At 36.7% G+C, this 15447-nt stretch overlaps 2 protein-coding genes across 3 annotated transcripts; one reads left to right on the top strand and one right to left on the bottom strand.

The window, feature by feature from the left end:
• The first annotated feature begins 7278 nt into the window (after positions 1–7278).
• Positions 7279–10620, top strand: LOC102706459 (TLC domain-containing protein 4-B-like). Of its 2 annotated transcripts, none has more exons than XM_006650326.3 (9): positions 7279–7489; positions 7837–7970; positions 8665–8753; positions 8847–8982; positions 9079–9153; positions 9328–9449; positions 9542–9617; positions 9987–10046; positions 10154–10620. In XM_006650326.3, the coding sequence occupies exons 2-9, from the start codon at positions 7860–7862 to the stop codon at positions 10280–10282; spliced, it is 798 nt and encodes a 265-aa protein (XP_006650389.1). In that variant the 5' UTR covers positions 7279–7489; positions 7837–7859; the 3' UTR covers positions 10283–10620. The 2 variants fall into 2 exon arrangements, with proteins under 2 accessions (XP_006650389.1, XP_015690864.1); XM_015835378.2 differs by lacking the exon at positions 7279–7489 and adding an exon at positions 7500–7563.
• A 646-nt stretch (positions 10621–11266) lies between these two features.
• LOC102706177 (ras-related protein Rab5A-like) lies at positions 11267–15091 on the bottom strand. The gene is made up of 7 exons (XM_006650325.1): positions 14869–15091; positions 14314–14391; positions 14046–14213; positions 13054–13102; positions 12506–12579; positions 11773–11866; positions 11267–11574 (listed from the first exon to the last, which is right to left on the bottom strand). Exons 1-7 carry the CDS (start codon positions 14911–14913, stop codon positions 11468–11470), a joined length of 615 nt encoding a protein of 204 aa, XP_006650388.1. The 5' UTR covers positions 14914–15091; the 3' UTR covers positions 11267–11467.
• Between the last annotated feature and the right edge of the window lie 356 nt (positions 15092–15447).

Raw genomic sequence — 15447 nt, 5'->3', positions numbered from 1 at the left:
AAAACATGAACATAAAAACCGAGAATTCTGGTTAAAAAATCGATACAAAAGAGCACAGTACAACAAGACTGCAACTTAAGCAGTCAGGCACACACTGGATGTGAGGACCCGGATGTCAGATACTCGGATCAGGATAAGGCCTGGTTTAGTTCCCAAAAGCATCACATCGAATTTTTGGACATTTAAATGAAGCATTAAACATAGAAGAAATGAAAAACTAATTTACAGTTATGGAAAAAATCTTGAGACAAATCTTTTGAGCCTAATTAATTTATGATTAGTCATAAGTGCTACAGTAACCAACACATGCTAATGACGGTTTAATTAGGCTAAAAAAATTTATCTCGTAGCCAGCCGAGCTGTGAAATTCGTTTTTTTATTCATGTCCGAAAACACCTTCCGACGTTCGATGACCTCTTCTCTCGAAAATTTTGCCATCTAAACATGGCTAGGCTGCAGTTGCAGCTTTGACTGCAACTTAAGCAATCCATCCATCTCACCGTTGAATGAGCAACCGATAGCTGAACGTAGAGCTGCTAGTTTTCCTTTGCTTCCCCTATAGCTACTTAGCAAACCTAAATTAATTTATTCTAAACTTCATGAATTAATTATTTTGTAACTAGAAAGTACAATTTTTGTTTAGATGTGAATATTTGCAAAAAATAAAATCAAAGTATGGGAGTTTCGTTTTTTAGGGAAGAACACATTGATCATAACTAATTTAGCCATTACATACTTAGGTCGCGTTCGGTGAGGGTATGGATAAGTTAACTTACCTTGCGTGGAAAAAGTAGTAATAGATTAATACATGATTAATTAATTATTAATTATTAACAAATATAAAATAGATTAATATGGTTTTTTAAAACAACTTTCCTATAATTTTTTTGAGTAAAGTACATGACCGGTGCTTAAACTTATGGCGCTGTACCATCCAGGTCCATGCTCTCGTTTTTAATGTACCATCTAGGTCCATAAATTTGGAATTGGATAATACATTAAAACGAGATCATGGATCTAAATGTGTATTTTCTAAATTTATGGACCTAAGTGGTACCGCGCCTCCAGTTTAAGGACCGGTCATATACTTTACTCATTTTTTTTTATGAAAAATACGCCGTTTAGCAGTTCGAGAAACATGCGCGTGGAAAACGAGAGTGGTAAGTTAACTCGTCGCCCCGACGAACGCGGCCTTAGTTCCATCCAAGTGAAATATTCCTAATCCCATCTAACTGAATCATTTCTATCCGTGATCTGCAAAATAACAAGTAAATAAAAGAAGAGACGTTTTAAATCTAGCCGTTGGTATTCAATTGAATGGTAGATCGATCAAGACTGCGTAGCTCGCAACTGCAGCTGATCCCTATCCCAGATAATCAGACCTGAATTCCAATGGATTGGAGTCTCTCAGACATTGCAGATAACATCACCCTAGATTACTGTAGCTACGGATAATGATTCAAATATCAGGAACATGGATGGGTGACAGGATTGGTGAGATGGCGTTACGCTGTACTCGTGGTTTGCGGTATTGCTGTGGGGATAGTACGTTGTACAGCCAAGTACCAGCCGGAGCATCTGGCTGGGTGGCATGTCTGTTTCACACGAGTACTTTGCACGGAGTAGATAGCACATATTTTAGCTTGGTGTGTGTTCAAATTCGTCCTACTATATTATTACTAATGTTTAATTTTTTTCTTGGAATGTTTGACTATCTGTCTTATTTAAAATATTATAAAAATATTATTTTTTTGCTTGTGACTTACTTTATTATCAAAAGAACTCTAAGCACGACTTGTTATTTTTTATATTTATACTAAATTTTTGAATAAGACGATTGGTCAAATGTTGTAACAAAAAAATTAAACATATTATATTATGAAACGGAGGTAGTATTATATATATATATATATATATATATATATAATTTTAACATTATAGAGTTAAATACTAAAATGTCTCTCAATAAATAAAAAGATAGTATATAGCGATAAATAGTTAGGGATAAAGTGAATAGAGGCTTGAATATGGGATGGATAGTACTCCACATATACACTTATTTGTGATAAATTTGAATTATAGATATGCATTTATTATGAGAGATATGTAGTATATATATATATTTTTTCTGTTTTTGAGGTCCGGGGTAAGACCAATCTCAATAGGAGTTTCATATGCAATAAATAGGATGTCAGGCAAATATTTTTGATGATGTGACAAAGTGTTAATGAAGACAGAGATGAAATAAGTTTGATGTAGATGCAACCTTCTATGTGCTGCTACCTAAACAGCTTGTGTCTTTTATGTAACCTAGAAACAACAATAGATGAAACTATGTATTGATAGAGGGATGTTTTATTCAGTTTTAAACTTTTTAGATTACATGTCACAGTTAACTGTGTCCATAAAACTAACGTCGAGCATGGCCTAACAGCAGGCATCGTCCTCACCGCTGCAGTCGTTGGGCATCACATGCTAATTAATTGAGTGTATGCAGTACTACTGTCATTAGTAAGTAGTACTCCAGTTGATGATGATTGGCTCTACTTGTGTGGAATGAGACTTCAACTAATATGGTTCGTCGAAAGTGCTTGGGAGGACACATGCAAAGTCAATCAGTTGTTGTCCAAGAGAAAACAACCAATTTATGTAGTGCCTAGTACCAGCAATACGTGTTTTCTTTTGTTAAATTGTACTGCATTCGTTTTTTAATCGATACCATTAACTTTTAGATTTACGTTTGACTATTTACCTTATTAAAAAATATATAATTATTGATGGTTTTGTTATGATTTGATTTATTACTGAGTAACTTTAAGTATGATTTATAATTTTGCGGATTTGGATAAAAATTTTACATAAGATAAAAAGTTAAGGCTCCCTTTGAATCAAAGGAAATTCACACGAGTTTTAGAGGATTTTATTCGTATAAGAATTTTTTCTATAAAGCCCTTGAATCAAAGGAATACACCCTATGAAATCCTATAAAATTCCTATGGAATACCTCTTCTCATACAAGTTTTGAAGAAAATTTAACAAGAGTTAGAACCTCATAAAAAAATTCTTTTGAGTCTTTATCTTTACTTATATTTCTGTGTTTTTCCTGTGGTCCAATCAAATGACTATTCCTACGTTTTTTCTGTGTTTTGTAATTCTTTATTTTATACTTACATTACTATCAGAATTCTATGTTTTTCTATTTTATTTATGTGATTCAAAGGACCAATGACGTCAATTAAAAAATAAAGGGGCATAGTCTCCTGCTTACCTACGTACACGCCCCCAACTGTCCCACTTGCACGCCCGTGTCAACACTCAACAGATAATGTTGGCCTGTGCTTATTAACGCACAATAAAGATTGGAGGGCATGTTATTTTCGACATAGCTGATTAGTCGCACGCAAAGTAAGAAACATTATCTTCCCGAGAATTAATTCGGATAAAAACTATTTGGGTGTAGAAATAAAGTGTGGAAAAATAATAAAGAATTTTTCCACTACCAGTTATAGAGAGAAATCATAAAGATATTTATATCCCACTCAGATCTCTTAAAAGAATTTTATGGATTGATATGAGCATGGATTCATATTCCTCCACCTTTTCTAGTTTCTCTGGGTTCAATTTCCTCCTAACCAAATAAGGCCCACGTGTAAGGAATAAATTGGTTGGGTGTTTTGCAATAAGCCGGATATACAACATTTTAATTATTGGAAAAAAGAGAATTAGTACTTACTGCTTGCCCTTCATACCATAATTTCCTTTTACAACCTCGCTATACGTACGACCTAGTTGTACTACATGCGTACGATTAAAACACTGCAACCACCGTTGATTAGACAAAATGGGTCAAGTGAGTATCATTGTAGCCGTTGGATGGTTGTGTCATACGTAAGTTGGATTGTTGAATCATATGCATAACAATTTCCTTTTACACGATAGTGGCTTTTACTAGTACTAATTACGATATCTTGGGAGGAATCGAACATGCGACATATGACCATGTGCACTTAGTATCATATTAGGTCTTGAGGCTGGAATGACGTGGTTCACTCACCATAGAAGCACTAAATGTTATAACGAGGTTACTCTCAAGGTTGTAAATACTATACCGTGAGGAGTTTTTTTTTACCATGTTTAAAATATATGATAATATATTTTCTAGCGTAAAAATGATATTAAATTGTCACGTTAAAAAATCGGTAGCTCTATGCGTTTTCTCGAGCATCATAAAATTTCTCTACGATAAATCGCTGTAGGTTGGAATCAGTTTAGCGGATTGCGGGCAATATTATATTACAGATACTACATCCAATAGTGAAGTTAAAAACATCATTCAAAATATTAGTAAATTTCATGTGTTCTCTATATATAACTATTTTATGTGTTATTAATGCTTGATTCACTCAAAACTTACCAGTTCCTAGAATTAATAACTTGATGTTTTACCGGTGCTCAACTGCAGCGTGTGACTGTCTAGCTAATTTGGGGAAGAATAGGGCGCCCAATTCCTAGGCTCCAATAGAATTAGCATTGCCCTTACGGACCCTTCCACAAACAGTAGTAATACCAGTACCAACTACCAACTACCAACTGGTCTCTAACTTGGGTGTGAAACTTTACACTGAACGCAACAAGAAATCCACATTAAATTAAACCACTGAGGAGAATATTATTAAAAGAAGCAGACGCACATGCTAGCTACTTCCTCTATCCCAGTCCCGAAGGAAGTGACTAATTGTTCGAGTATCATGAAAAATGCTAAATGATATATTTACAAGTTAAAAAATAATTTATAAATAGAAATTTTAGATACGTATTCTCAGTAAACTAAAAGCGTAGGCTGAAAAGTAAATTTTATTTAAAAACTCTAAAATCTACTCTAAATTAAAATTAAAATTAATTTTTTGGTTTACGAGTATAAACATAATCAAAAAGAAGAAATAATAACTATGTGTTTACTGTTTTAATGATAGAAAGGTACGCAATTTCTAAAACCGTCGCTTGTTTTAGGATAAAACATTTAACCAAAATAAACATTTATTTTAAGACAGGGACAGCGCGGGGGGCAGCATAATAAATAAATAGAGTGGAAAACGGTGCAAGCGAAGGCTGGCCGGGCACATGCCATCTCTCTTCCGCCGACACCGCCCGCACCGCAGCAGCGAGAATTCCCGTCCACGTCTCGGGCGACCGGATTTATGGCAATTGCGAGCGCGACGAGAGCAGAACGGGTCGGCTCGATCGAACGGCCAAGTCGGGGGCGCGGGGCACTTTAGTTAACTTATCTTCCTCGTTTTCACACGTACGCTTCCTAAATTACTAAACGGTGTATTTTTTATAAAAATTTTCTACAGTAAAGTTATTTTAAAAAAAATCATATTAATATAGTTTATATTTTTTTAATAATTAATTAATTATGTATTAATCTATTACTACGTTTTTCGTACCAGGTTAAGTTATCTTACCAGCGTTCCAACGAACGCGGCCTAGTTTTAGCGTATAGTTTTATGGTATAGTTATTAAGACTGTAAACTAGGTACCCGAGCCAGATGAGTCTATTGGGAATAAAATTTCTCTCTTATCTTATGAAACTCCCTTATCTAATGACATTATCAAATCAGTAATTTTACTGATGTGACATTCTATTTAATATGTATGACATGCATGTGAAACACGCATCAAAAGAGTTAAGACTTAGCCTAATTCTGCAGCTCGTCCGGACTGATCCAGATCCAAGCCGGTGGGTGGCTCTACCAAAACCAAAAGGAGCTTATATTTTGCCAAGTGTTGTAGTACTGGTGCTCGTAGTTTTCGTGTTCTCGAAGCTGGGGCCTCGCAACTTCACATCATCGGAGGGTGCTGAGGGCCATATCTTGGTTAGGTTGCTTGGCTTTCAATTACAAAATCAAGGGATCTGGGTAGGTAGATACTCCCTCTGTTTATATATATATATATATATATATATATATATATGACCCAATTATACTACCTGCGTACGACTAAAACATTGTAATTTGATTAGACAAAGAGAATCAAGTGAGTGACTCTTGCACCCGTTGATCAATTGAATCATACGTAAGATGGGATCATATGAATAGCAATTACCTTTTTAATACACGTATAGATTATTAATATGCATATAAATATAGTCAACATTAGAAATATTTATATTATAAAACGGAGAGAGCAGTCTCTTCGTTTACGTTGGATTTAGTAGTATATATGTAATTAATGGTAGAGATGACCGACTTAAAAAGTGGGATGCTCCTCAATCCTCATCCACCTGACTAATTATTAAAATATATTGTTTATTTTTACATTTAAGTGCATTTTACGATACAAACGCACAGTAATCTCTTTTTATATAGTCCACGTCATAAAAAAAAACAACTACCACTGTACACTGATCTTTCTTTTAATTGAAAAGACACTACTTGCTCCTCTTTGAATCCAATGCCATCCTACTTACATTAAGCTTTGAACATAGATTACAAACCTACTTACTCGCTTATCGTATCAGTTTTTATCTTATAAACCAACTCATATAATTTTATATTCATCATCCTAGTCACTGTGACCTAAAATAGTTGTTATTTGTTGGATTTTTTTTTATTTGTAAACTATTTTTAGTTTATAAATACATCATTTTTATTTTTTCCAAAACCAACCAAATGATGAGCACCTAGTAGAGCTGAAAAAAAAGAAGCGGTTACTGGCCGTGAGAACGGCAAAAATACACTTTTTTTTTCGCTTTTTCGTCGGTAGGGGCCACGAGATCGCCGTTGGTTAACGTGCATAGCATGCTGCTGCTGCTTAGCATGTTCAGCTTATTTTAGACCTATCCCATAATATGCTGCTAATATTCCTTTTAATACTCCCAAAATGACCCTTCTACCCCCATTGCCACCTTTCCTTAATTTGACTGTTTGCTTAGATACAATGATTAGCAAGCAGTTCAGTCTAGGCTGTTTAGCACCACCCTCAAGGCCTCACCAGCAATACAAGTAATTAATTATTTTATTTATTAAATATTACATTTTAATTAATAAACCTTTTTATTATACAATGATTAGCAGTTCAGTCTAGGCTGTTTAGCACCCTCAATGCCTCACCAACAACACAATACAAGTAAGTAAGTAATTAATCAATCAATAGATTATGATTAATAAAACCATTTATTAGCCACTTTTTATTTATTTTTTTGTCTAATGAAAATGGTTGTTAGCAAATGATGTATAGTGGCAACCACCCCCCAAATTGAGAAGCCCTTGTCTTCCACCTTCAGCCTTCCTGCTCCTCCTCTCACTGCAGCCAAAAGCAAGCAAAGCAACGCAACCTCGCCGGGGAGGAGGAGGAGGAGGAATGGAGCTGAGCTGAGCTGAGCCTGCCCTTCTCCCACCCCGCCGCCTCCACTCGTGTAGCCGCCCTTTCTCCTCCGCGTTCGCCGCGGGCCGGGGGCCGACGCGGCCGGTCCGGATCGAATCGAGAGGTATTCGTCCTTCTCTCGTACCACTCCTCCGGCGGCGGGTGTGGGCGTGGGTTGGTGATCCGGCCAGGCTCCGGGTTGGTTTCGTTCTTCTTTTTCTTTTTTTGTTAGGATTTCTTTGATGCGTGTGGTAGCTGCTGTGGTAGTAAAAGAAGTTTGTTCTAAAAAAGATTTTTTTTTTTTTTTTTGTGTTGGGGGTGGGGGGTTCAGAATCAGATGAACCCCATGATCCCCGTTTAGGTCTTAGGTGTGCCCCTGATTTCTGTTAGGTGTTTTGAGGCGCCAAATGATGCATCTTTTCAGGATTTTCTCAAATGTGGTTAAGTTCATCTCAACATCTTGTTGTGCAGGCGATTTTGGGTAGTCTGGGAGGATGGCGATGATGGGCTACAACCAAGCTCAGGAGTTGATGAGGGACTACTTGCTAGCTGATCCAGTGGTTCCATACACCTCGGTGCTCGTTGGCATTGTTCTCTGCAAGATGGTAATTTTTCCCCACCTGCTTCTAAGTTGTGATTGATGATTGCATTGCATAGTCAGCATAATGCTTGCCGATGATTATATGTTTCTGCTTGTTGATTTGTGAGAATTTTAGTAGCACGAAATGGTCGAGGACTTCAACCAACAAGTGACACCAGAAGCTCCAGTAGGAGTAGATTTTGTCAATACTAATTGAATCAAAGATTAGCTGTAACTTTTGGAAAAAAAACTTTATCTAGTACTACTGCTTTTAGAGTTCTGGACCTCTAGTTAATGCATTGAGCACATTGATTTTCCCATTTATTCCTTGATATCTTCAATTTAATAATTGGACCAAAATTTTAACAAAGTTTCTGTTGAATTTAGTATGCTTGGTATAGTTTCTGCTAAGTAGCATTGATCCATTAAACTGTTTTCATTTTAAGTTGAATGGACTTGTTTTAACTGAAGAATGTAAAACAAGGCAAAAATGGCATCCAGTGTTGGAGTTATGACATACAACTAACAATCACTAACTAGATTTTTGCTATCTTTCGTCAATGACAAAACAATATTTGGAATAAACGAATCTGACATAATATATGCCATATTTATTGCTGGAAACTGACCATAGCATTTTTGGAGTTGTTTCCATTGCTTGCCAGCTTTTAATTATTCAACAGCATGTTTTTAATTTCATAATGGCATGATCCCTGTAGGCATATGATCTCACACGGCTGCTGAGCTCATTTTACTTTAAGGGATATTCTTCACTGACAAAGATACAGCGTGTTGAATGGAACAACAGGTCAGCGTTGTTAAGATCTAGTACATATATTGTTCCCACCCTGATATTTTGCTTCTCATAAATTGCATAGTAACAACAAATTATCTTTTTCAGGGGTATGTCCAGTGCACATGCGATCTTCATCACAGCTATATCATTATATCTTGTCATGTCTACAGACCTGTTCTCTGATCGCCTTAAGGGGCCCATCACATTCCGCAATTCGGTCATCTCCACTTTTGCATTAGGGGTACTAAATAACATTCAGTCTACAGTGACTTTCTTAATTCTGGAATTATGTTAATTGTTCAATTGACATATTTTTGTCCTGGCTGTATGCTGACAGGTTTCTGTGGGCTACTTCATCGCTGACCTTGCAATGATCTTCTGGTTGTATCCTTCCCTTGGTGGAATGGAATACGTATGTGTTCAGCATTTGTGTATATATTGTTATAAACCACGCTAATTACTAATGAATTAGGTTTAGTTAAAATTTGTTTCGTTTGATTAAGCTCATGCAATAATTTTGGTGGCATGTTAGACGGTTAAGTAATGCCTGGTTATCAATACCTTATGGTTGTATATTGTCTTGCAGATTGTCCATCATACCCTTTCTCTAGTTGCAATAGCTTACACAATGTTGTCAGGGGAGGGCCAATTCTACACATACATGGTTCTTATTTCAGAAACAACCACCCCTGAAATTAACTTGAGATGGTAAGCAAGTTGAGCATGTTTCATTTCTCTTATGAATTTATTTCATCTCAGTTATTTGGTTATAACATTCTCTTGTTTCAATTTATTTTAAGGTTTCTTGACACAGCTGGACTGAAAAAGTCAAGTGCGTACTTGGTTAATGGTATTCTTATGTTTATTGCATGGCTGGTGAGTGAATTTCTTGCATAGCATTGAAGAAGCAGCCTTCTATACCATGTGCTCTATTTTGTTGAAATTTAAATGTGAAGTTTCAAGCATGATCTTCACTGAGGACCCATAATAAAAGATTCATGTCCATAGAACAAATAAGAAAAAGAGAATAGGTTTGTGATTGTGAATAACTGTCCCCATAAAATTGTGTTGGCAATGTAACTTCACCAAATTGGATGTGGTATGGACAGATGGCATAGAAGGCTGCTGTAGTAGGATGATTTCCTTATGTACCTGACTAAACTGTTTAGTTAGAGAGAATTTCTTTTCCTTGATGTTGTGCTTTTGGCTCTTTATCTTAGCGAGTTATTAATTTTTTTCAATCAGGTGGCGAGGATACTTTTATTCATGTACGTATTTTACCACATCTATTTGCACTACAGTCAGGTACTAACATCTCCATTGAAGATGCATTTATTCTATATTATTGTACTTATAAGTATACCATCTGACACGTTCTTACTACTATATTCTTCTTGTTGACTACAATACAGGTTGTGCAGATGCATGCTTTTGGGTACTACTTGACATTCATTGTGCCATCAGTGCTCTTTGTCATGAACACAATGTGGTTTATGAAGATTTTGAAAGGCGTGAAGAAAACATTGGGGAAGTGGTCATGATCAATCAGGCAATGCAGATCCTAGAACCATCAACAATGAGTTGGTATTCCAGCGATCCTCCTTATGATCTTGATGTGTAAAGTTATGGACATATCAGGTTAACTAGGGTAAAGTGAATATATAAAGTGCTAGCAAACAAGTTTAGATTAGGCCAAATTTGCGCTATTTTCAGCAAGGCTGGAGTTCCTTAGCCTATCGGGCGCGTACTGAATTTCCAGCATGCTGTTTCTCCGCTCCTGCATGCATCGTGTGTATATCTGAAGAAAATTCCTGTGGATCAATTGTCCAACAGTGCAACCTCCAATGCTATAGTATTTGAATATTTCTGACCTTGATGATATCTTTGAATGTTCCTGTCCTTGGATGCATATCCTGATATCCGGTTTACCTGTTCTCAGGACACGTAAAATCGGTACCGAATCTTGTCTCTGACGTTTGAATTCGTCGAAAGGATCCATCCTAATGGTTCTATGTAAATGAAATGTAACCAACTTTTGCAAGCAATTTATCACCTCTATTTTTTCGCTGCTGCTTATAAATCAAAATTTAAATTTTTAACCTCAAATTTAGAATTGATTTTAGGGTTTTTTTTTCACCAAAGTTTATTTTCTAACCTTTAGCTTTTATTCACAAATTATTTTTATTTATAAATATGCCGTTTGTTTTTTTTTCATCTACTTTTGAAAGAAAACAAAATTAGTTTCCTCGGTGCTGCAATCTTTTTTTTTTTTTTAGAGAAGGATTTTTTTTACCCTGCCTCTATACCCGTAGGATATATGCAGCTATTTTTTTTTTATTTTCAGGAACTTTGAGAACTTAGCCAGCCCAAGTTAGAGTGAACTTCAGAAACTTTTATCCTCGGTGCTGCAATAGAGTGAGCAACCAAAGGTAAATGCACGCCAGGTATAACTCCTCACTGACCAAGGTCACAGAACTCATGAGAATGAAATGTGAAAGCTCAACCAGGTTCAGTAACAATGATAAAGCGCAATCAACAACTGGGTACCAATTTCAAGTCTCTGCTGTGGCATTCTCGTATTGACAATTTACATGACAGGCACAAAGAAAGAAAAGAAAGGAGCACGAAGGCTGCGTATGTAGCCATGAAGGTGGTCACACAAGAACTTTAGGAATAGTTTGTTGAAATTTTGCTCTCCTAGATATAAGACACAATTAAACTATGCTTCAAGAGCAGCATGAGGCAGAGCTGACCAGTCTCTCATTTGGTCTCTGGGAGAGGACCATCCCGGCCTGTGGGTTCTGAGCTGGCTGTCCTTGAAGTAATCTTTTTGCTGCAATGAGAATGCATAATAGATGTTTAATTTTGTGTGTACTATCATATCTTCAGTTCAAACAACTAAAGAAACGGTTAATATTAGCATGGGTGATTGTAGATCAATAGAAAGGTTGATTATCTAATAGCCTGAAGATCGACTAACAATAAGAACATAACAAATCCACCCAACTAAAATGCATACAGGTGAACTGACCAATTTCATAAAATATGTCATTCACATTGATTGCAGTTTTCGCAGATGTTTCCATGAAGAAAAGCCCATTCTCCTGGGCATATGTCTTTGCTTCCTGCAGAAAAAAAGGAGTTGTAACATACAAGTGAACACCATAACAAGCAAACAACATACTACAAACAGTAGAAAGTAGTGTCATTCTCATGCCCCAATTTCCCATTACATGCCATGAGCATGTTTTTCCTGGAAAGCTAACAAAAAGCACAGGACAATCATGCTTTCATGCTGATAGTAAATAACACTCTAACTACCTCACACGGAGGATTAACAGAATGGCTGTATGAAATATGCACTGCAAGATTGATCATGAACCACTGTCTTGTACTAATACATAATATTTTTCTAATAATATACTTTTCAATTAAAACAGATTAAAGTAAGGGTATGATAAAAGGATGTAATGTAAAAGTATGTTGCTCAATATTTTTTATTCATTGCAGAGCTAAGTAAAAGGTTGAAGGCTATGCAAGGTGCATTCATCTCATTCAAAATTTATTTTCTTTGTAGACACAGTCAACTGTCATACAAAATATAAACAGAAAGAGTGATTGCACTGTTTCTTTTTAGAAACGGCAAGAGAACCTACCTATACAATGTGACAGAAAATTTCACCTTGGCAACATAGGATAGTGAATACTGTCATACTGATTTCGCATATGACACCAGAGTGAGGGAGAAAGAAAAGGAAAGATACCTCTATTTGCACCTGCCTTGTTTCTAGTAAATCAGCCTTGTTGCCAGCCAGAGCCACCACCGTACTTGAGTTACCTATATCAAAGGACAACTCAAAATTATTTTGACAAGCTAGATAAACATATTATTGACAATTTCATTAACCAAATCCAAAAGTAAAAAGGTGAAATTTCTCAGGGAGTTAATGTGCGTAATAATACAAAATTGCAAGCGATAGAATAATAAGAAAAGAACCTATGCTTCTTGATTATTTAATAACCATACAGAAGTATGAAATCAAAGACAGCATATAAGGAAAACTATATACGACACTAATAAGATCAATAACTGTTGGTGGCAAACGTATACATAAGTGATAAAATTAGGTGCCCAATAATGCCATCATCACATGCAGATGTGGTGGATTACTTACGAACTAACAGTTCAAGGAGCTGATAAGTTGTATAAGTCCAGTAAAATTCTTATTTCGAAATACCAGTTCCACAATCTTTAAAACAATACGAGACCTCAAACACAGATGCCATTTCCTCATATAGCACAGCAAACTACCTTGAGCTTGAAGTTCTTGAACCCATTTCTTTGCACGTGTGAAAGAGGCCTAAAAGTAGAGAGACATGTTAAAATATCTGAACAGGCACTTCCATCTATACGAGAAAAAACAGTCGGAGCTGCGCTATGTTAGAATTATATACTGCTTCAGATTACTAGACCGATTGAGCCTAACGTGGATGAGTGCATGCTTTAGAACATGGCTGCAAATAAGAGATTCAATATTCATCCCATGATACAGCCAGGCTCAAAATTGATCGATTTATTTTTGTTGAACCTTTTTTATTTTTATATTTTAAATCTAAACCCTCTCAGAACTTATTTCCAAATCTAAACACTTTGACAACGCCAACCCGCTAATCTAGATGGCGTGACAATGTTATTTGGCCATACTAGCAAAACTGGCATGACAGAAAAATACCGCACACCAACTCATGGCATGACAGTGTTATTTGGCAACGTCATACAGGATGGCATGGCCAAAAGGTCTAGATATGGAAATAATTCTTGGAAGAGTTTAGTTTTAAATTTTTTTAAAAAAATTTCAAAAAGTAATAAAAATTCTTCAAAATTGGACACGTAGTCAGGCATGTATCCAGTTAGTGCAGAACCACTTAAACAAACACCTAAACATTATCGTGTCAGGCTTTAACTACAGAACCTATCAACACAAATAGAAGTATAGATCATCATTGACACACCATTGAGATCTACCATTAGTATCACATACACCATTAATGCTAAACTATATCTTGTCGATTCTCAAGTTTTGATGGCTTTTATTCTGTAGAAATACTGTGGACGTAACAATCATAGTTTTTTTGAATTGCATTTATGCTATTATCCATGCATGTATCAATAAACACCACTATAGGAGCTATTATCATAAAAAACTAATTATAATTAATAAGAACAACCGCCAAGTAAATCATGAATGGAACGCCTATTACTATAAAAACCTAGTAAAAGGAAACCAGCTGCATTGTACTAACCGGATTCGTGATGTCATAGACCACTATGGCAGCAGCCGCACCCCTATAGTACATGGGAGCCAAACTATGGTACCTCTCCTGCCCAGCTGTATCCCAGATTTCAAACTTCACAGTTTCATCATTAACTGCCAAGGTCTGCGAGAAAAATGCTGCTCCAATTGTCGATTCCTACAGATAGACAGGCCAATATTCATCATTTGGAGAACATAAAGCCATAAACCCTCTCAATCTGCAACCCTCAACAAGATAAGCAGATGAACAAGCTAACCTGAAACTCAACAAACTGCCCTTTTACAAAACGAAGCACCAAGCTAGATTTCCCAGCGCCCACATCTCCAAGAAGAACCTAAAGAGTCCAAGCACACTGAAAAAGTCAGCGCTGCATAGCCCAATAAGATTCTAGCAATGCAATACCTGTATATGCTCACACTGAATTTCCCCCACAACATAAAATTTGTGCTTATAACGAAAATGTGACCACAAATGGAATTGAACATGGACATGAGCTCAGAATCATCATCACTGTGCTCTGTGCGCATTCTGGATGAACATCACTTGGCATGAAAAATTGGGAACGACACCCAAAAAAACAGAACTACTGTGTCTCCATGCTAACAAAGACTCAGACTTTAGCGATAACAGAACAACACTCCATTGATAATTAACCAATAAATATGTAACGCCATTATTATACGATCCGAAACAATCGCACGCGATTAAAAAGAAAAAAAAAGAGAAAGATATAAGATATAAGATCGCGATTCGGTCGACGGCGAAATCAAGAACCTGGAATTGGAACAGACGGGATTGGGAAAATCCTCACCAGTTTGGCGTTGCGGATCTTGTTGCCGCCGGCGTTGGCCGCCATGGGATTCGACGCCCGGATCGGGAGAAGTCGCTCCGTGGAAGCTCTTGGCCGAGATCAAATCGCACGCGAGGAAGCGGAATTGGGGGAAAAAAATCTTTATCGTCAGCCTCCACGTGTGCTATACGCCCCCCCTTCTCGGCTCGCCCTCTGACTCTCTCCACTCTCTTTATCTTTTTTTTAAGAAAAAAATGAATTTCTCATCTACTAGGTTTCAGAAACCTTTTCAGTCTAACCCTTCACTTACGTATAATTACAAAAGTATTACTATTGTACAACCTACCCCACGTTTTCTATGCCGAGCGCACTTTTTCTATGCCGAGCGTAGTAACTGAGATCCTCTGCAGTACTGACAGATAGACCCTATAGCCTGTAGAGCCTATTTGTCAGTGAGCAGTACTGCACATGGAGCAGTGTAGAGGATCCAGATCCCGAGCAAGAAGTGACATGTCAAGTAGTACCATGATATAACCGAGGGATTGTTTAGTCACCATACCATCATTTTGGTTAGGTATCTTGGTGTATTTGGTTCGTGTG

Source organism: Oryza brachyantha, chromosome 3 (assembly GCF_000231095.2).
Source record: "Oryza brachyantha chromosome 3, ObraRS2, whole genome shotgun sequence".
NCBI classification, from domain to species: Eukaryota; Viridiplantae; Streptophyta; class Magnoliopsida; order Poales; family Poaceae; genus Oryza; species Oryza brachyantha.
The sequence above is the reverse complement of the archived record's forward strand: the minus strand, read 5'-3'. Positions and strand labels throughout refer to the sequence as shown.

Bases quoted from the DNA above. Each gene is read 5' to 3' on its own strand.
- LOC102706459 (XM_006650326.3), top strand. From the start codon at position 7,860: ATGGCGATGATGGGCTACAACCAAGCTCAGGAGTTGATGAGGGACTAC. The intron at 9,154-9,327 runs GTATGTGTTCAG...ATTGTCTTGCAG, and splicing joins CCCTTGGTGGAATGGAATAC to ATTGTCCATCATACCCTTTC. The intron at 10,047-10,153 runs GTACTAACATCT...ACTACAATACAG, and splicing joins TCTATTTGCACTACAGTCAG to GTTGTGCAGATGCATGCTTT.
- LOC102706177 (XM_006650325.1), bottom strand. From the start codon at position 14,913: ATGGCGGCCAACGCCGGCGGCAACAAGATCCGCAACGCCAAACTG. The intron at 13,103-14,045 runs GTTAGTACAATG...CTCTACTTTTAG, and splicing joins TCTATGACATCACGAATCCG to GCCTCTTTCACACGTGCAAA. The intron at 11,867-12,505 runs GTATCTTTCCTT...TTTTTTCTGCAG, and splicing joins CAAGGCAGGTGCAAATAGAG to GAAGCAAAGACATATGCCCA.